This window comes from Eschrichtius robustus, chromosome 17, assembly GCF_028021215.1.
Source record: "Eschrichtius robustus isolate mEscRob2 chromosome 17, mEscRob2.pri, whole genome shotgun sequence".
NCBI lineage: Eukaryota > Metazoa > Chordata > Mammalia > Artiodactyla > Eschrichtiidae > Eschrichtius > Eschrichtius robustus.
In genome coordinates, this window is record NC_090840.1 from 4,703,868 (window position 1) to 4,725,682 (window position 21,815).

A 21,815-nucleotide genomic window follows, 5' to 3' on the forward strand; every position below is an offset into this window, starting at 1 on the left:
GTTGTTCTTTCTACAGTTTTTAAAACCCAATAGTTGCCAAAAAATATTATTCTCGTTCATATTATGATCAATTATTTCTTCATTCTGGAAATATTTATCAATTTTAAACAAACACTGCTCACTGCTAGAGAGGGAAAAAAAGCTGCAAAATATCATTAGTTGACTCTTTTCATTGAAATTGGAATTGAAATATATTTATTACTTTGGAAAGTCAGGTTTATTCATTGTAGCTGAGATTGATGAATATGATTGTAGGTGAAAAATACATAAATAGTAAAACAAAAAAATCAGTTTAAAATAAGAAAATGTCACATATGTAATCTCACAAGAATATGAACTTCAGTTCAGCTTTACTCTTATTTTTATGCTGCTTAATTTTATATACATTACACGTATCATACATACATACTTGTGATACAAAAATTTATACAAAAATCCAAGTAATTTAATATCTTATAAAGGGAGAGGGACATACTGCATTTGACTTCTGGTACTATTGTGTTTAAATACTTTTAAATTCAGATTTCAAGGAGACAACAAATTGAAAGCCATTAATTTTTCAGAAAGACTTATGCTCACACAAATTCATTATTCAAGTATATTTTTATTGAAACAATAAACCATCTGACTGGTTGCAAAGTCAAGCTGAATAAGCCATGATGTTGAGCAAAAGCAGAGCTTTCTCTCTGTGCTTTCATCAGCCTAGAATCAGCTTCTAACATATGAGATGCAGGGCACAACCGTGATTTCTAACCTGACACTATTAAATGCCATATCATAGGGCTGACAATGCACAGCACACCCTGTACGGCTTGTCTACAGAGTCTCATTAAAAATATAATACTAGAAAGAATAATAACAATAATTAGAAATTTTACTTTCCCTAATTTCTTTTTACTCAATTTGAAGAACAGTACATCTTTTTCATTGTCCTTGGCAACTTGACATCATACCTGAAGGAATAATTTAAACATCCTATGGACAAAATATATATATAAACTTCTAAAAGATCTTGGTATTGTTTAATTAATTCAGTTATAATTTCAGTTCTGCAGTTATCAATCACAGCAAATATAAAGAATTTAAAACAATATTCCTCACCAAAATATTAGCATGTTTTTAAAAATTGAATTGTTGAGGCATAAAAACATTATGTGATTTGCCCAAGGTCATGAAAGGAATGAGGGGCAGAGGAAAGAGCATTTTTTTTCCTAACTGAAGTGTCTGTACTAAACCTTAGGTTATGCCACCTTGCAAAACTAGCTCAGTGCAAGAGATACAGAAACTAGATGCATTATTTAGGAATGTCTGTTTAACCTCCATTGCTGTTATTAATAAACTTAACTTTAGGAATCTATGTTTATGATACATTATTAGGAAATTACAAAAAGAACCATGATCATTTTCTGAATAATTAGGCATGTAATGAGTTATTGTTTAAGTCTGACACAATGGATTGCAGAAACAAAATTGACAATACAATGTTAAACAAGTTCAGTGAAAGATGCTTATTAACATGATTTTTAAAAAAATACTAATTATAGAACCCACAAAATTTTGAAGACAGTCCTACAGACACAAACATATTAATATAAATGTATTAAAGAGTCTTCTAGTTGATCTTTTGTTTGTTATGAAAACGTTCTAGCAAAGCACTCATAACGTTTCCGGGTATTCTTTGGTGCTTATCAATCAAAGCTTGAACAGCATCCTTCGTCTATCAAGAAAACAAAAGAAAAGCCGTTATTCTTTTAGTTCTCAATGTAGATATTTAGCTAGTAAGGATTTTAATATACTATTACTTATAAGAAGTCTTCCCTAACTTAGCACCCATCGCTTCAGGCACTTAGCACAGCGACTGACACACAGGTTGTGTTCTGTGCCATATATTTTTAAAATTTTATTCATTCACTCAGAAAATACTAGATGCTTTGGAAGCTATAACGTTAGTGAAACAAGTCTCTAATCTCAAGAAGCTCATAATAAGCATAATCAGGGACAAAGTAGTTAAAATGTAAGCTCATTTGTGAGCTGTATCATCTGAGATGTGAGACGAGCACATCTGAAGTTCATCGGTGGCCGGTGACCAGGGAAGTTTGCGTGAACGGGGTACTGTTTGGTCTGGGTCTCCCCAGGCCTGTAAGATTTCAGTAACAGTGAAGAAAGGAGGAAGAGGGAAAAGACCACAAGAAAACAGTTAAGCGATGGCGAGCTGGCATTTCGGGTATGTGTTCATTTGCTGGGCAGTATAAGGCTTTAAAGGTAGGTTTCAATTAAATCATGAAGGGAGTTAAATACCAAGTGAAAAAGTGGAGACTTTGTTTAGTATGAATTGATGTATCAAGGAAGAACTTTTGGGTGGAGAAATATGAGGTCTGTGCATTAAGAAAATACAGCTCTCGCGAAGATCACTAATGACCCCCTTTTGTCACTAAATCCCACGGACATTCTTTTCATCTGACGTGACCTCTTAGTCACCATTCATCCTGCTTCTGGAACTCACACTCCTGGAGGAAAAGCTAGGTTTTCAGGACGCTCCCTTTCAACTGCCTTTTGCAGATTTACACTCCCCAAACAAAGCACTGACTTATTCCTCTAAGGCTCACTAAGCTTTCCACAGCGTTAATTACCATCCATTTGCTGACGACTCCCAGATTTATATCTCCAGCGGCCCAGCCTCGGATAGGAATGTTCAATATGACTTCCCTTGAATGTTTTAAAGGCACCTCAAACTCAACATGCTTAATTTAGACTGAACTAACACCCTTTCCCCCACCCCATCCTTTGTCCTTTCCTGAGTTCACGCCCTATTTCAGCAAATGGCCATGAATCCAGCCCAGTAACCAAAACCTGGGAATCATCCTTAACAAATCCTGCTTCTCATTCATTGAGAATAAGAATCCATCGGTGGTATCTGTTAGCTCACCTCCCAGTACCACGCAAATCTACCCACTTCTCCCCATCTTCTTTCCACCTTAATAGGACATGTATATTATATATACCTGTACATATAAATAAATCTGTACTTAACGTATATGTGAATGTGTGTATGCAGAATGCAGAGAGCGAGGCAAAGAGACAGATGGAAACAGAACAGATTTCTTTAAGACTGAGAGAACTTGAAGTATCCCAAGTGCCCTCTTCAGCATGAGTACAGTGTATTTTAATTTAGATTTAGATAGTGTCTACAAAATGAATCTTCTCCACAATCAAATGCCTGAACAGTCTAGCTCGCATTTCTTAAATGAGGTTTCATTTCTACATTAATTTAGATGCCAGTAATTTCGAATTTGTGATAATCCAGGGATCATCCTGCTACAGTTTATGCTTATATTGTAAACAATGAAGATTGGAAATTCATGCAATGTATTCACAAAAGGAAAATTTCAAGTATTCTTTATTTCAAGTTTACTTTAGTTCAACAATGACAACTTACCATCAAAAATATGGATATGGCAACTATATATTTATGGAAATCCCCTCAAGAAATTTTACTAAACTATGCTTTCGTAGACAACTTCTGTTACTTTAAATACTGATAATAAAGTACATAAAGTAACTGGAGACGATAACTGAGGTATTTCAATGATTCAGGAAGGCCCCTTCTTTTTACTAGTTTGAATTGGTAAATATATAAATATATATTTTAACATCTAAAATATCTAACTCTACCAGTGCCATGAATATATTTCTCACTCATATGAAAAACCCTCATATGAAAAATCAAGTCCCGGGAATTTAATGATCAGTAATCTATTTTCCTTAACTGAGAAAAATAAGGAGCAGGATTCATTTAATTTTAGACCTGGATGAAACCTCTGAGATATCTATTTTAATTTCCCCATTCTACAGTTGAGGACACTGAGACTCGGGGAGGAACATACCATTTATCCAACATGACTCTGCTGCCTGGTGGGAGAGTTAGGATTAGGACTCAGATCCCTAAATTTCCAGGCCAGTTTCTTTTCCCCTCTCTCTCCATTACCTTGTATCTTAACCATAAAAATGGACGGTATTTGTAAAAAAGTATTCCTAACTCGCTCTGACCCAATTAAATCCTAATAGTTAGGTGGGAAAAACCTTTTTAAAGAACAAAACAGAATTCAGCTCTATGCTGAAGGAGAACGCATTTGTCAGGGAGCAGCAGAGATGTGGTATAGGAACAATAAAGCGTGTGGGCAGAAGCAACATGACAGGGTGAGGTCTGAGCCCTGGTGTCACCTGAAGTCACCACCACAGCGAGGCGTCACCTGAGGATGGGAGAAGTGCTGTGCGCAGAGCCTGCCCGGACCCGGGAAACCAGTGTGGGAGGGGTTTCCCTTTCAGGAAAAGGATTGCTACACGCTCTGAGTTAACTCACTTAACCAGTTAATAGAATAACTAGCAGGGGGTACGTTCTCTAAGAATGAAGTTCACAGACAAGGAACATAATGTATCATTAATGTTGCCTTTGTCAAGCTTCCTACATACCAGCTGCTTCATCTGAACAGTCTTATCTGATGTGACATTCTAGCTGCCTCAGCTGGGCATCCTTTCCTAAGTGCCAGACCTTGCTGAGCCCTGGGTATCACAGTTGCTCGTCTGCTCTGCCTCTTCTGGGCCATCCCTGTGGAAAGGATCCAGTCCTGCCCCGTTAACGCCCCGTGTGTCTGTGTGCCTGCCTTGGCCAGGGTCACTGGGGGAGAATGGCTACTTCCAATGGCCTCTCCTAACGGAACTGTTCTTAGTAAACAAAATCCCTAGTCTGATATTCACGGGCCGAAAAATAGAGCTCCCACTTACTTTTCCAGTTTCATCTCAACCAAATGCTCGCTACCCACTCTGCTAGTGATTCCCCCAGTTTATTCCAGAGCTGTTATTAGCTGCTATTCCAGGAAGAACCAGGAGCTGGTTTTGGTCAGATGAGACTGGGCAATGCTCTTTGAAACAAAGTTAAATAGACCTCTTTATTGCGGGGCTTCTTAGAACCTTCAAGATGTTCACATGCTTTGCGAAATTCCTGAAGGCGAATTTATTAGGCACCCTTCCCAACCTCACTGTCCTAGTCGCATCAGGCTGCTCTACACTGTTGGTGTGTGCAGTCAACTTTCCTACCACCGCTTCTTTGTTGGAACTCTTCCCTCCTGCCCCAAGTCCGCATGTCCAAGTCCCGTCCGTCTTTCAAGACCTACCACAAATGCCCGCAATTCTAGGAAGCGTTTCCTATTTTTTCCCTCACAAAGCAGTCTCTTTCCCTTTTGAGCTTCTCCTGGTCTCACTCAAACTCAGCCTCCCTACTGCTTCTAGCGATCTTTCTAAAAGCAAACCCATTACATCAGTCATCTGCTTTCAGTAGCTACCCCTGGCTTTGAAGAAACAAAATCAAGGATGCGCCTTCGTGGTCCAGACACTCCTGTGTGTCCAGCCTCATTGTCTATACTCTCTATCCCTTTAGCTACCCCAGACCACCCTCAACTCCCTGAAGACTTTACGCCAGTTCATGCTGCCATCCTTTCATACGCTGTTTCCTCTACCTCTCGACTCTTCATCCAGAGAATCCCTTTTTGCCTTTCAAAACTGAATTCAAGCATCACTTCCTTCAAGGAGGCGTCCCTGGTTTAATTTAGATGCCTTTCCTTTGTGTTTCCATAATACCCTAAAACAGCAGTTCTCAACCAGGGGAGATTTTGTCTCCCAGGGGATAATGGCAACGTCTAGAGATGTTTTTTTATTGTCACGGTGAGTGAGGGATAGCGATGAGATGCTACCAGCATCTAGTGAGTAAACACCCTACGGTGCACAGGACAACCGCACAACAAAATACCAGCAGTGCCCAGGTTGAGAAATCGTGCCGCAAGCACACCATTGTGCTAACACGTCACCTTAAAAGCATCGATTTAGTTATTTACCTGCCACACTGGGCCATAAGTTCCTAGAATAACAGCAGTAGCCAGCAGTCATGGAACACTTACTAGATGGCAGACACTGCTCTCAATGATGGATGTCATCAATCACATGTGACCCTCAGGGGTAACTCTGTGAGTGGGCTCTGCTCTCTCTCCTGCTTCCCTGCCCGAGCAAACAAACAGTGGCACTAGAACAATCCGACTTCGCAACCCACACTCTTAAACACGATTCCATTTTCCTCCCAAGGTATTTCTACCAGACAAAAGCAATTTCTTTTCATGGAGGTCAAAGCTTTCTTCTTCTGAATATCACTTAACGAAACCTTTTAATTAACGGTGCCAAGAACTTTAACCTCAACACAATTGGCATTTTAGAAAGAACGGCTCTTTGTTGGGGGCGGGGCGGATGTCCTGTGCACTACGGAATGTTTACCAGCATCCCCGGCCTCTACCCACTGGACGCCAACAGCACGACCACCTCCCGAGTCTCGTCCGTGGTGACAGTAAAAATGTCTCCAGACATTGCCAGATGTCCCCTGGGGGAAGAATCACCACTGATCCAGAACATGCTTGTAGAATTAATTAATTTTTAAAATAAAAGCTGAAAGTACAAATATGTCCTAAAACTAAGAAAGAAAGAATAATTTACCCTTTCAGCTAGTTCTTCTGCTGTGATCTTTGGATCGTATGGAATGGGGTCACCTAAATAGGTGCGTAACTTCACTGGAAAACCTCCGTACATTGGAGCAAACGGATAGCGGAACTTCTCATACAGCCACCTAAATAACCCTGTTTTAAAGAAAACAAAAATCATTTTAATTGGTTAAATATTCTGAGCGTATAACTGTAAACTTTCAAATTAATTATGTAAGACTTAGAGGATGGAGGCAAACAGGATCACCTCCTGGCAATTAATACAATATTTTTTTAAAAGATGAGCTTTTCATTGATCGTAGCAAATGTACCACACTAATGCAAGATGTGAATAACAGAAGAAACTGGGGAGCGGTGAGGTTTGTGGGTACTCTCTAGGCCTTCTGCCCAATTTTTCTGTAAACCTAAAAATGCTCAAAAAAATAAGGTCTATTAATTAGGGGGGAAAGATGAGCTTTTACAAATATAAGAATTTAAAAAGGCAAACTAATTACTATTATGGCAAAACACAGCATAAAGATTGCAACAAAAAGCTAGAAGCTAAAAAGTCTAGAGACTCACAAATATGTGACTTACACAAACAAAAGAAAAAATGAAAGCATAAAATAAATTCAAGTAAACATGAGACTAAAATGCACCAATAAACTAAGTAAAGACTAAAAACATTACTGTAAACTAGGAAAAAGAATTATTAATGCTAATGACCAACCATGAAGTTTAGCAAGATTAAAAGTGGTAGTGATGTAACATAAACTGATGGAGTAAGTTTTAAAAAAAGAATCCCAAAAATGACAAGCAACATGGAATACATAATTAAGAACTGTACTGAAAGTTTAAAACACTTTATATATGGGAACACAGAGTATACATAAGACCCAAAGTAATACTCAAAAAAATATACCACTACACACCAACTTTTGAGATATTCAACTTTTAAAGTAAAAAAAGCAGTCAAAAAGAATTTTAAAACCACTTTACAATTAAAGAAACAAAATTAGGAATAATTTCTGGTATGCAACTTAAATTCTAAAGAAATGATCTGAGAGAAAATTAGAAGGATTAATTACACAACAAAAGTTAAACATCACATCAATCTGCCTTTCCATTTCAAATTTGAAGAAAAAGAACTAAAAAAAACATAATGGAATATCAACAAAATACCAACACAGACATAAAAGGAACAACAGAAGTTTATTCAGGTTTTCAGGATGGGATTTGTATGTGGATAGGAACACTAACAATATAGCACTAGGGATATAAAACATAATCAATCAAATATAATATATAAACCATAGGGTACAAAGCAAACTATAAAATTAAAAAAACAAAGAGACTTTGCAAAGAGAAAGCACATCGAATTGTTATCACTCTTATAGCTAGGTTCAAAGCTTATTTTGTTATCTATAAAGGTAGGCAAAAAGAACTTTTCAATGTAAATCTATCATGGTTCAAAAAAAAACAAGAAGTAACCAAAATAAATTAAAGCAAATGATATATCCTTAGGTTGTTAATCTTAATTCAATATTTTCTTGTCTAAGAACCTACTGTATAGCACAGGGAACTCTACTCAACACTCTGTAATGACCTATATGGGAAAAGAATCTAAAAAAGAGTGGCTATGTGTATATGTATAACTGATTCACTTTGCTATACACCTGAAACTAACACAACATTGTCAAATCAACTATACTCCAATAGAAATTAATTTAAAAAAATTTTTTAAAGAGATTTATACAAACATATATATATATACTTTTTTCAAGATAAATAGACTTTCAAATTCTGTCCCTCCCCCCAAATTTTTTTTATTGTCATCCATTTTTAAAGCTGTCACTTCTTCAGGAATGAGTTAGGAAGATAGTCTTTATTTACAAATAAGTACATTTGTTTTAAACCTCAACAACATGGTTTAACACAGTAAATTAGAAAATTCACTCTGTAATTTTAAAAAGCCCATGATAAATAAGCTTCAGTATATACGTGAGGCTCTTAACAAAAATCTAACATCTAGAACCACCATTACTTAGAACGAGTTATCATTTAGATTTTAAAGAGAAAAACATCTAAATAGTATATGCATTTTCTAAAGTAATAATTCAAAGTTTCCCTGTAGTGTTCAAAAGCCCAAATACTTAAAATATTACATTCTAAATATTACATTACAATTAGAAAAATCATATGAATCAGAACTTACTTGTTCCGCCGAGGGATCTAAATCCTTCTCGAATATTTTGTGTAAACATAGGAATAATGGGCTAAAGAGAGAATTTGAATTAAAAAGTAAATACATTAATCCATTTGATGTCTCTAATGCAAACTTTTGAGGGCCTGTTTAAGTTACAAAACCAAGGCATTTTAAAAATAAAGGTATACTGTTACCACCAGTGTGATTTATCAGGCTAAAATTAACATGATCATTTGTAAAAAAAATATAAATTGGAAACACTACCTTCTAGTGGTAATATATAATATTTCATTTACCAACTTTCCTATCATTCCACGTGAACTCTTGAAACTCAAAATTAAGATTAAAGTGATCATTAAGTAAAATGAACGTGATAATTAAATTGGTTTCGGTGGGCTACTGAAGAAAAAGTTTCAAGACGGAAATTCTCTCTATGGAGAAACTTACATATATTCAAATGACAAGTTTTAGCAAGGTGCTGTCATGGAATTAGTGAAACACCATTTTTTTGTGCGCTTATTAAAGCTAATAATGTTCAACATCAATCAGAAGTAAGTGTAATACTCAACACCAAAAAAAAGAAAAAAAAAGGAAAAACCTACACATAAAAGAACTCTTTCTATCACTATTTTGGAGGCTATCTGCTCAAAAGTTCATGGTTTTTATTTTTCCAGGAATATGAATGATTAAATATGATTTTTTAAAAGTGGAGACCTTATCTAAATGTTATGAAACAATGGATAAAGTAGCAAAGTATCATGTAAGGAAGTTACGCCACGGCGAAACTGAAGTAGATAAAAAATTGAATGAAACACTTTAAAAGGTACACAAAATATACTGAATTAAATGACGTTTTAGAATAGACAGAATTGGAAGGGGGGGGTGGCGAGGATCACTTTACTTACAGTCTACTATCAGCATTTGTTAATACAGAACTACCTGCCTGAGTGAGCAGGGTTTGAAACATTTAAATAAGCTGACATTTAAAAAGCCATTCCTTTTCAGCTTTGGAAAGCAGTAAAATCTGGTGGACTAAAGGAAAGAGACTACAGGCACAGCTTTCTTCATAAAACTTACTCCCTCTCAATCACCTAACTGATCATTTATTTATTCTCTCTCTCCCCTTACTAGAAGGAAGACCCCCCCATAGCAGACTTGGTTTCGTTCACTGTTGGAAACACCTAGAACAGTGCCTGGAATAAAGCAGGTACTAAAAGACAGTGTGACAGGTGAACTAAAGAAGGAATGAATCAACAGGACAGAGAGAAAATGCTTCTAAGGAATTAGCCTGTATTCTCTGAATACAAAGGGTAGGAAACAGGCGGCAGCAATTTTAAAACCAGAAAAGCCGGGTAAAGAAAGAGCAGCCTGATGAATAATTTAAAATCAGATGGAGTTAATTCCCAAAGCTAACACCTAAGACAAAGTAGACTGACTCTTTTGTAAAAGAAATTCAGATTATGATTTTCCTAAAACCACCACTAGTTTTGTAGAATAAAGTGATGGTTGGAATCCTAATGTTTTAAATACTTCTACAATGTCTTTAGAGTTGAGAACTTAAGATGCCCAAGAAGGAACAGAAAGCTTTCAGCTCATATATACACCACTTTGCCTTCTCTGACCAATGCTGCTAGATTTTCGTCTACTGACTGGCATGAACCCCGAAGTTAGTATCGAAGGATGCACTTTATAAAGACTCTTCAGGTATATATATCATCCTTTAAATGGCTAACTCTCCAGAAGCTGGGCATTTCTAGAAGATACTAAACAGGAGAAGGCTCACCCTACAAACTCAGTATTCCAGGCTATACCCTGGTTTCTAAATTTACATTCCAGCTTGCAGCCTTACAGCTGCAAGCATTACCTTATTACAATTTCATACTGTAGTTCGTTCCTTTGTTTGTGTACACTTTGTATAACAAGGTAGTTGCATAAGTAACCTAGAATCAAATTGCTTACATGTATACATGTATCTCTGTACATGTATGTACATGTGTGTGAAGAGGTAGAGAATGTGTATTTTGTTAAAACTATTCTTGGGGAATAGAGTGTGGCCTTGGAGTCTTAACTTTGCCACAAAAATTTAAGTGGGAACCATTGGACAGGTCACTAAACCTGTTTCTTCATGTACGAAATGACAATAATAATAATTATCCCATCTCAAGGTTTTTATAGATTGAGATAATAATATAAACAATTTTATTGAAGTGAATGCTATTTTCTTTTACATCTGTTATTTGTTTTCCAATTAGACTAAATGGGCTCATTTTCCTCCCCACTTATTTAGCTATGAAATTACCTAAAAATTCTTAGCAAAGTCAGAATTCTCAGGAATTCACAAAATAAGAGTGAATTAGATTATATCAAAAAGCCTGTAACTTTCAGACGAGCCTTAAATATTTTCTGCCAATATTTTGTGAATTTCCATTGATGACCTAGATTGTTTTCACTTGAATTTCCATTCCTTTGTTTCAATTTAAATGTGGTTAGCCTTGTAACAACAGTCGTAACTTTTTATTCAAAGTTTATGATAATTCTGTGAGACCTAAGAAGGGCTTTTTCAAATAAGCTGCTGGTGCCATTTACAACTGTATCCACATGTGACTGAAAGGCTTCCCTCGCGGATCTGCAAGGCCCTCTAATCTTGGGGTCGGCGGACTCACTGTGAAGTGTACCAGCTGCCTGCGGTCCTGAACTGTAAGCTCTGCTTCTGACTTGCTGTGTGACAGGGTCCCTCCATCCCTTCATCTCTGTGTGCCTGAGTTTCCTCATCTGTAACATTGGAATAATTACATATGTCACCTACTTACTGTACAGGGGTACCAACATAAAGCCTTTAAAAGTGCTAAGAAAGGTTAGGGTGGTACAAGATTTATCAGTGATACAGTGCTATTTTGTAAATCAGCAACGTTAAAGATTTTTGTTTATTAACTTGTAAAAGGCTGTTTATTAAATTTTCTCAAGTTTTGTATAAAAAACCTTAAATTATCTAGGTTATCGGGGTTTTTTTTGGCTGTGTTGGGTCTTCGTTGCTGCGCACGGGCTTTCTCTAGTTGCAGCGAGCGGGGGCTACTCTTCGTTGCGGTGCGTGGGCTTCTCATTGCGTGGCTTCTCTTGTTGTGGAGCACGGGCTCTAGGCCCGTGGGCCTCAGTAGTTGTGGCTCGCGGGCTCTAGCGCGCAGGCTCAGTAGTTGTGGCGCACGGGCTTAGTTGTTCCGCGGCATGTGGGATCTTCCCGGACCAGGGCTAGAACCCGTGTCCCCTGCATTGGCAGGTGGATTCTTAACCACTGCGCTACCAGGGGAGCCCTATCTAGGTTATCTTAATTAATTATCTAGAAACTCAGGGATTGATAAAAGGGCTTCTTTCTCTATATAATTTTTTTCTTTCAAGACTTCTTCCAGGCAATGGTCCTTAAAACTGTAACTTAAGGATGAGGAATTAGAATTCCATGATCAATCTGTGTGATTCCAAATCTATTTTTGTCACTTTTATCTTAAACCTTGCAAGAAATAATTCTCTCAAAATACACACCTGAAAATTGAACTATCTTTAAGTTTTTAGCTGTTATCATTGCTTTAATGTACATTTACGCTGATTATCCTTAATTTCTGAACAACTGTGCATATATCATCTTATATTCTACATTATTCATAAAGTCTAAGGTTTTGTTTTCTACCTTAGTACATAAGACTTTTTGGAAAATAAAATGGGCTATAAATTAATTTTCTGTATCATTAATACTATTAACATAGACTTAAATTCAAAAGACTCTTTTCTTGTAGTGTTTAAAAAATCAATTCAACAAATACAGAGAGCCTACTAAGTGCTAGTCATTGTACTAGAAACTCAGAATATAAAAAGTGGCTTTGTCCTAAGGGAGTTTATAATCTACTATAGGACAGTAGTGTTTAAATTTTTATGTTGTCCATTATTAAACAGTTGGACAAGTACATTAACTTATACCAAGATCACATTGTTAAAGCACTATAGCAATAACTTACTTCTAGGAATTACATATACAAATATGTACAGTAGAGAATAGAGCTCAATGTATTTTATTTTATTGTAACTCTGCAATTAAAAAATAAAGGGAAAATGTCCATTCTTCTTCAAATGTTGCTTTTGGGTTAGAAGGAGTCATCCATAATCCTTTCCTTTTTAATCAAAAGTCTGTATCTGCAAGATGAACAGGCAAGCTAAGGGTGCAGACTGGTGTCTACATGACAGCAGTGGAAACACACACACAAAAAACAGAAATGTGAAAGTATTAGCAGCAGTCTCTAACTAATTGGCCTGGAAAAAGAAAACCACCTTGTCAAGTGCTATGATTTCTTTTTCTGATAGACAATCTAAAATGAAAACAAACAGAAAACAAAGAAGAAACATTCCATAAGTAATAAACGTTTCATAGGATAAAGTACAATACAGAGACCAAAAAGCTTAGATATACTTTCCAAAGCAAAAGAAAAGAACAAGATGGCATTCAGATTTTCCAGTTTACTAAGTAGAATAATTACAGTGAATCCCAGAGGAACACTTAATTTTATTGACAAATTCGTTCTTTTAAAAAGATCTAAATTACACCAATATCTCTTTCTCATCTTTATTCATACTATTAGAGAGCTGATCACATTTGCTGATGAAAAATGGTAGAAACCATATATTATTTGAGCTCTATTGTTATATAAATTGGTCACAGATACAAGAATTATAATGAAACCAACCAATAGCCATCACTGAAACATGCCAACTCAGTTGAACCAAAGGATTAAAATACACAGAGTTGGATTGATTATACTTGTGAAAAAAAGTATAACTGAAGGAATACAAAAAATTTCATAAATCTGATTAAAAGAAGCTGGATTTTGAAGCATAAAATAAAGCTTTGCTAGATATTTGCAAATTTCCAGATAGAATTTTTTTATAAAGATGGCTTCCCATGCACAAGGAATATCTCTTTATTGTTATCTTAGAGTTACAGACACTAATTTTTAAAGTAGTGCAATGACAGTATCTAAATTCTGATATACTCTTAAGCTATTTAAGCATTTATTTTAAAGTAGACATAGCTTTCCTTTAATAATCAGTTTTATACAACTCACCACTTTTGCATCAATTGCAACCTGAGCGAAGCCTTTACGATTACCCCACACGATGTTGTAGGTCTCATCGCTAATCAGGGCTTCTCGAACACCACCTGGTGAGATAGCTAACAAGTGACCACTCCGCAGAATTTCAACACATTTTTCTCTTGGTCCATGTATAGCACAAAATACATCAAGTAATAAACTAAACCCTGTAAGAAACATTAGCATGAAGATATATCTTAAGTACTTCTTGTCCAATTCTTCAAGAGCAAAAATCTTCACAACCTACATAATGTACTATCTATACTTAAATCAGTAAATTCTTTTTTTTACTTTTTTTTAAACCAACAACAACTCTTAAGGTTAACATAAGATTAATATTGCTGGTAAATTAATAGCTATGTCTTGTTGATTACTTCCTCAGTGATCACCTACTACTCTGGCTACATATTCAAATTCTTAATTAAAACTCATGGGACTTCCCTGGTGGTCCAGTGGTTAAGACTCCATGCTTCCACTGCAGGGGGCACAGGTTCGATCCCTTGTCGGTGAACTAAGGTCCCACATGCTGTGCTGTGTGGCGGCCAAAAAAAAAAAAAAAACACCTGGGAAAATAGGGATTCTTATCCCCATTTTACAGATGAGGAAAGTTGACTCAGAGAGTTAAGAAGCTTGCTCCAAGTCACACGCCTAGCAAAGGGCAGGGCAGAGATTCCAGTCCAGGTATATCTAGTCCAAAGCTCCTTCCACTGCATCTCATGGCCAAACACTGTCTACAGTATTTATTAGAGCAATCAGAAAGGACATCCCATCAGCAATCACACATCTAATCTTCCATTAACCCTATAAGAAAGAGAATCACTCAAGAGAATGTGAGTCTCACTGGTCTAGCCCTACCAAAATTGGCAAGCCACAGTTAAATCTATTGAAATTAAAAGTTACATACTGCTAATCCCACAATAAAAAATTTTTTAAATCAACAATTATAGCAATAATAGCAATATCATTAAGAGTTTTTAATAAAGTGAGTGGTTGGCTCAGGAACAATTAATTCCAGTCTCAATGTTACACAGTTTTTCAAATTACAACCATTTACGGATGAAAGAAATAATCCTATCAGCAATTAAATATTTTAACCAAATCCTAAACTGGAACTTTAGAGGACTGATGTTTGTATACATTATCCCTTGAGACTGGGAAATATGGGGATGGATAGTGAAAACTGTGCAGAGTAACCAAACTTCTCATAGGTTTAAGGATCTGAAGCAAGATTATCAATATTATTGAGAAGAAATAATTTTCATCCTATACTGTGTTAAAAGTTCACTGATTTCACTAGATGTATTCTCATGATAAATGAATAAACAGGGGAGGTTTAATAAATTACAAGATCATAAAGATCATAAAGGGGGAAATTTTTAAGTCAAATGCTAAATAAAAATATTCACGTTTATTATTTATAAAAAGAAAAAAATGGAAGCAACCTAATGTTCCATAAGAGAAAACTAGTTAAGTAAATATTTTAGTCATATATTTAAAATGTTACTTATAAAACATGGGAAAATGTTAATGCTACATTAAATTTTAAAAAAAAGAACAAAACAGTTTGCATAACGTGAAGATGTGCAAATTAAAAATGAAGCAAAATAGGGCTTCCCTGGTGGCGCAGTGGTTGAGAGTCTGCCTGCCAATGCAGGGGACACGGGTTCGAGCCCTGGTCTGGGAAGATCCCACATGCCGCGGAGCAACTGGGCCCGTGAGCCACACCTACTGAGCCTGCGCATCTGGAGCTTGTGCTCCGCAACAAGACAGGCTGTGATAGTGAGAGGCCCGCGCACCGCAATGAAGAGTGGCCCCCGCTCGCCGCAACTAGAGAAAGCCCTCGCACAGAAACGAAGACCCAACACAGCCATAAATAAGTAAATAAATTAATTTTTTAAAAAACGAAGCAAAATAAATCAAAATGATAACTGGATACATGTTAGGGGGGTAAGACCATATAATGATGTTTTTCTTTCCTCTAGTTTCCAAGCTTATTATAAAGTGATCATATTACTGTCTAAAGAAATACCTTTTATAGCCAATTTAGTTTATACACAAAGTAAAACGGCTTTTTAGTGACACAAGGATGCTGGAAACATTAACCATGTCTATGAAAGGCACTAAGAGAACTGTTATTTCATTCACTGTCTGGTGTTTATCTGGTTGATGGTTGGCTTTTGCTTTTACAATTCCAGAGAACATACTATAAACTTCCTTGGCTTGTTTCTGCTGACTTCGTGACAGAAGAAAATAAGATTTAATCTTAATGAGTTTACTTTAGAATGATTTTTTTTAAAACTCTTATCACGTTTGAAACCATTCAGTTTATTAATCTTTTTAAAAAGGTATGAAGCCTTTATGAACATGAATATTAAAAAAAATGTAGTCCTCAATCTTAAGAGTTATAATTCTACCAAGCAAGTCAAGTATGATAAGAGACATAATAGGCTCTTTAGGTTAGGATTTCTGAGGCAATGTTATATGATTATATAAAGACAAAATATATCCTGGCTAATTTTGTTTAACTTTGATTTGCTATCAAACTGACAGTAATCAAACACTAATTACTATAAAATTAAACTCCCAAATCAATAGCTCATGGAAAAATTCACCATGAAAAATCAACTACCTTCTATACCAAACTATAAATTAATTGTTTGGCAAAAGTTACAATTTCTTTTAGGATTTAACTTCAAAAAATAATGACTACCTGCTAGTAGAGAAAGAAATTAGATAACATTTTTGGCCATAATGTTTTTATATTTAGATATATTACCTAAAACAGGTACTAAACTCAAAGACATACAGTCTGTCACATAATTTGATCATGTTAATTAAACATTTTTATATCACCAGCTACAGTGAAAGTTTACCTGGAATTTTAAAAACAAAGTGATCAGCTACTACTCGGCAAGTTCTGCCTTTATGGATAAAAATTTTAGCCATGAAGTAGTAAAAATCGATGGGAATAGCTCCATGATAAAAAATGATCAGTGCTGGTCCTTCTTCTGGTATTTTTTCCATCCCATGAACTTCATAACCTGTTAGAAAGACAAAATACTGGTACTTAAAATGTATTTAATATTAGTTTATTTATACTAAAGGACGGTTAGTAACTCAGACACTCAGTCTTTCTTTTGGGAGCGCAAGCCCCCCTGTTTCCATCCACTTTCCCCTTCCCTCCCTCCCTGAATATATCGGTCCTACAGCGGTTGGGTGGGCCGGCGCGCAGTAGGTGCCTGGGTGGAGCGTGGCCTGTGGTGGGTGCTGGAGCCCAGGCAGGGCGAGGAGGGCATCCGTACAGGGTGGCCCGGGGTGGCGAGTCAAAGCCCAAACGGTCACGACAGCACCCACACAGGAGAAGAGCCTAGAAAGGGTGCTGGGGCCTGGGTGGGCAAAGGAGGGGAGCCACGTGGCACGAGGATGGGGGTCAGAGCCCGAGTGGAGCCAGGTGGTATCCCTGAGTGGCAGGGGATAGTGGCAGTGATGGGAGATTGATTACACCCAGGGGGACTGATCAAATCAGTTTACATATTAAGGATAATGTCAGCCTGGTTTCTCACTGTTGGAGAAGGTTAACAGTCGCAAATACAGAAAAGGAGAAAACTAAAATCAACTCTGCAGCCATAAGAGAACCTCACTCCCACCCTAAGAAGGAGAAAAAGCAGCCCGTTAGAAAGCTGAGGTCGCTCTCTCACCCGGGTGGGAGGGAGGGCAGGTGCCACAAAAGTGGGAGAGAAGAAAACAACCAAAATGTTAACAAACACTTGAAGACCGAATGTGGGCGAGCGCTAGGTGTAGGATCCCCGGGAACCCAGAGACAAACAAGAGTCTGCACCCACTCCCCTGCCTCACGCAGGCCTCAGCGCGTGTGCACAAGAAAACCAGGGGCAGGGCAGGCCAGAGACTCACGAGAGACCCTGCTAAAGAATCAGAGAACAAAATCCCCCTCGCTTCCCGGAAGCTTCTCTTGTAAAAGCAAAACCTGGCCCAGGGAGAAGCGCAGGATAGCCTTCCGCCGCTTCTAAGAACCGGTACTTGCCAAAGGTATCTGACACGGGCAGGGACAGAGTTCCACTGTCCCCCTTCTCTACTACTGAAGGAATAAACTACTTGGTAATATTTCAAATGGGCTCAAGAGAATGTTTTTAAAAACTAAATTTAATGATATTTCAAGATTCTGTATGTGTCTATTCTTTTAACATTTCTTCCCAATTACCGAATTCTAATTCAAATAATTCAATTTACTTAGAACAGTCACTGAAGTTGTCTGACGTTATCCAAAGGATCGAGTGTCCCATCAGATAAATTTTCTAAGAAATAAAGAATACTTCTTTCAGGGATTCTATACAGAATATTCCTGAGGTTCTCTCTTGTTTTTCCAGAATACCTTTTTTTAAAAAAAAAAAGAATTGAGAAATAATTGTTACTTAATACCAAATCACCTGGTTGAAAGTAGAAAAATTCAATGAATCAGTTCATTATTGACAAAAACTAGAGTTTACCGTCGTGCCACTAAATATTAAGCCCCAATATTCAACTCTGTCACTTGTAAAGCGTGGATGTGGTCATACCGCCCCTCGCTATAAAAGCACCAGCAGATAATCACTCTGGTCAATGTCAAGGCCTTTTAGGTCCCAATTACCGATTAAGTGATGTCAGATTCTTTTGGTGTCACGTGGACTCAGGGCGCCTCCCTCCTCTGTGCTGCTCACGTGACCGCCTCTAAAGGAGCACTTCCTGTCCCATGTTTCCCTGTCGAGCAAAAGCAGAAATCCTGGGGCACGTTCCCTGCTCCTCCCTCAGACTCTGTATTCCCCTGGTCACCACCTTCTGTGCCTTTTACCTCCAAACACTCTTAAACCTATCACTCCCTCTTCCTAATGTTGGTTTTGAAGTGCGGCCCCGCCCTCTCCTGCCCACAGAACCCCAGTCCTGGGGGTCTGATGGGCAACACCAGCTCAGAGAACGCAATCAGGGATGCAGCTGTCGCCACCGTCCGTCCATCCGCTGTCCAGGGACGGAGAGCCTCTGTATGCACATTTTATGCACATTTCGAGTGGTCTGGGCCCCTTCAATGAAAACAGCCCTACTCTGTGACGATTGTGGTTCTCTTATTTGATGCCAAGAGATGCGCATTTATTTACCTCCCCTGCTCTGTCCCCTGAGCCTAAGCACTCTCCAGATTCTTTGGCTTCCCGGTAGCTTCGCCCACAGGGAGAGGATCTGAAGGTCACGGGGAGCTCAGGTAGCCTCATCTCCATAGCAATTATTTATTATGTAAATGAGTTACTGCCTACTGGCTTTAGACATCAGCATCATGAATCCAGATAAGGATAATCTTCTCCTAAGAGATAGATCCTTTCTAAATTTGTCACCAAAAATCCATTTTTAAGGCTATACACCTACACACTATGGTAAAATAACAATACCATCCTTCTGAGTCTTCCTCAGGAAAGCACACAGAGGCAAACTACCTACAAAATAAAGTCAAACTCCTGAGCATAGCATTCAAGAGCCTTTAAAGCCTAATTTCAGTCTACTTTTCCAGGTTCATCCTTCCGCATACATCTCACCCATGAATGATTCATCTTCTGGTCCTGAATACACCCTGCATTTTATTCAGTACTGGGGTGTGTGCATGTTTTAACACAGGTAGTTTCCTATTAGGACTATAGTAATGAATCTCAGTTTTTCCATTCAACAACATATCTTGGACATCTACTTGATATACAAACGTAGTGATTTTTTTTTAATGATTTTTTTAATGGCTATAAAGTATTCCATAACGCATTCCTACCACGGTTCATTTAGCCATTTTCCTATTTAGGGACAACTGGATTGTTCCCAATTTTTCAAATATTGGTTGCAATGAACTTTCATTTCCATGCATCCTTGTGCACTGAATGTGTGAATTTACCACTAGACTGGATTCTAAGACCGGCAACTGTTGATCATATGGTACGCCCATTTAAATTATAACAGAAACTACCAAATCATCCTCCTGACTGGCCACACTACAGTACTTTCTCACATGCACTGAGTGAGAGTTCCCATCTCCACATTCTCATCCTTTAATGTCAACAAACTTTAATTATTTGCCAATCTTTTGAGTAAAAATGCTATCTCAGTGCAGTTTTAATTTGCACTTTCCTAATTACTAGTGGGCTTATGAATCTGTTATAATTATTGGCATTTATATTTAGACCATTTTTAGACCACATGGTTAGACCACTTTTAAGTTGGATTTCTTTTCTTACTAATTTATTATTTTCTAAGCTATGTTGTCAATGACTTGCGGTGATCTGCCCCATCTTTTGATGTGTCTTTTAGTTCTGTCTTTTTTGAACAGTTTTTGTTTTTTTGCATCTTCTTTAAGACCTTCCGTACTTGGAGATCATCAAATATTTTCCTATTATCTTTTCCTGCTGATCTGGAATACCACTTTTATCATTTACTAAATTCACGTTTCTGACTTTTTAATCTGTTTGATGTATTTGTGATGATCCTTTCGCTGTACCAACGCCGTAATTTTAATCATTATAAATGTTAATGGTTTTGATATGATAGGGGAAAACTTCCTCTTTTTTCAAATTTGTCTTGGTTACTCTTGTTTGACCTTTTATATGAATTTTAGACGTTGATGAAAAAGCGTTAGAAGTCCGCTGAATTGGTAAACGAACTGGGAGTGGGGGCTGTAGAGCAACATCTCTACTACGCTGAGACTCTCTATCCACTTCACCTTGTTTGAATTCCATTTGTAAAGTGTACAGTTTCTCCATAAAGCTTTTACGTGTTTTTTTGTTAGATTTAGTCTCAAATAGCATTTTTCCTTTCCATTTTAAAAATGATTATTGGTGGTATATGAGTAGTTAATAATTTTGTGTTTATCATATGCCCATTTCCCTTGCTAACTAATCTTATTAGTACTGATAAGTGGATTCACTTGGTTCTTTCAGGCATCTCTTCTTTTCTCATCTCTATACTTATTTCTAGGAGCTCCAGGACAATGTTAAATAGTAGGGGTGAGAGCCTCCTTGTCCTGGTGCCTGCTTATGGGACTCACTTTAATACTTCTCCACTTCTCCAATGTGGATCATGTTTGTTGAAGATTTCTGGTACATTCCCTTTATTGAAGTAGTACCTTTTAGTCTTCACTTCCTAAGATTTTTTTTTTATCATAACTATTGAATTTTATAAAACTACATTCTATGAGACTGACCTGCAAATCTCCTTTTTGTGTTCTCCTTAGTTTCGATAGCAAAGTTCTGCTAGCTTTGCAAAATAAACTGTGTAGCTCCACATTTTTTCCTACACTCTCAAACACAGATGGGCACTATCTGTTCCTTAAAAGTTTAGTACAACTTGTGGGCTCTCAGCCCTTTGTGAAGGGAGGAGGATACAGACTTTGACCACTGTTCCAATTTATTTCACAATTACTGGTCTGTTTCTCTCTCCTTCTTGAACCAAGTTTGATCATTTCTCTTTCCCTGCAAAACTGTCTATTTAATTTTTAAACAAAATGGTGTGAAATAGTTACTCAATTTCTTTCCCACTCATTCTTCAAAGCCTTGTTCAAAAGTTACTTTCTCCATGAACAGTGCTTTCACTTTTGTCCCACAGAAACAAGAATGAACATTTATTGAGCATTCACCTGCCAGGCACTGTACTGGATCCATAATAACTATCTCATTTGGTCCTCACAGAATCCCTGCACTGATGAGGAAACCCAAGAATAGCCCATGTAACTTACTCGAGGTCACACAGTGGTACGGCCAGGACGCAAGCCCACATGCGTCTGACTCCACAACCTGTGCCCTTCCCCACACCACACCTCCTACTAGAGGTGCGCCCTGCTAACCTGCACCTGTGATTTTCAAATGCTGGTTGCCATCACTCATTGAGTTATGCAATCACTTTAGTCAGTTATAGTCAGCATTTTTCTTTTTAAATGAGAGA

At 37.3% G+C, this 21,815-nt stretch overlaps 1 protein-coding gene across 6 annotated transcripts in view; it reads right to left on the bottom strand.

Moving 5' to 3' along the window:
• Positions 1-584: 584 nt before the first annotated feature.
• The window catches only part of TMEM68 (transmembrane protein 68), a 32,749-nt gene continuing 11,518 nt past the window's right edge, over positions 585-21,815 (bottom strand). For 5 of the 6 annotated variants that reach the window (XM_068525353.1, XM_068525352.1, XM_068525351.1 and 2 more), the window contains exons 4-8: positions 16,730-16,897; positions 13,830-14,023; positions 8,734-8,794; positions 6,535-6,674; positions 585-1,717 (exon numbers count right to left, since the gene is read on the bottom strand). In XM_068525353.1, the coding sequence (XP_068381454.1) occupies positions 1,613-1,717; positions 6,535-6,674; positions 8,734-8,794; positions 13,830-14,023; positions 16,730-16,897 (668 nt within the window). In that variant the 3' untranslated portion in view covers positions 585-1,612. Of the gene's footprint in view, positions 1,718-6,534; positions 6,675-8,733; positions 8,795-11,387; positions 11,497-13,829; positions 14,024-16,729; positions 16,898-21,815 lie in introns of all 6 variants that reach the window. The other variant, XR_011070657.1, reaches the window with a different exon arrangement.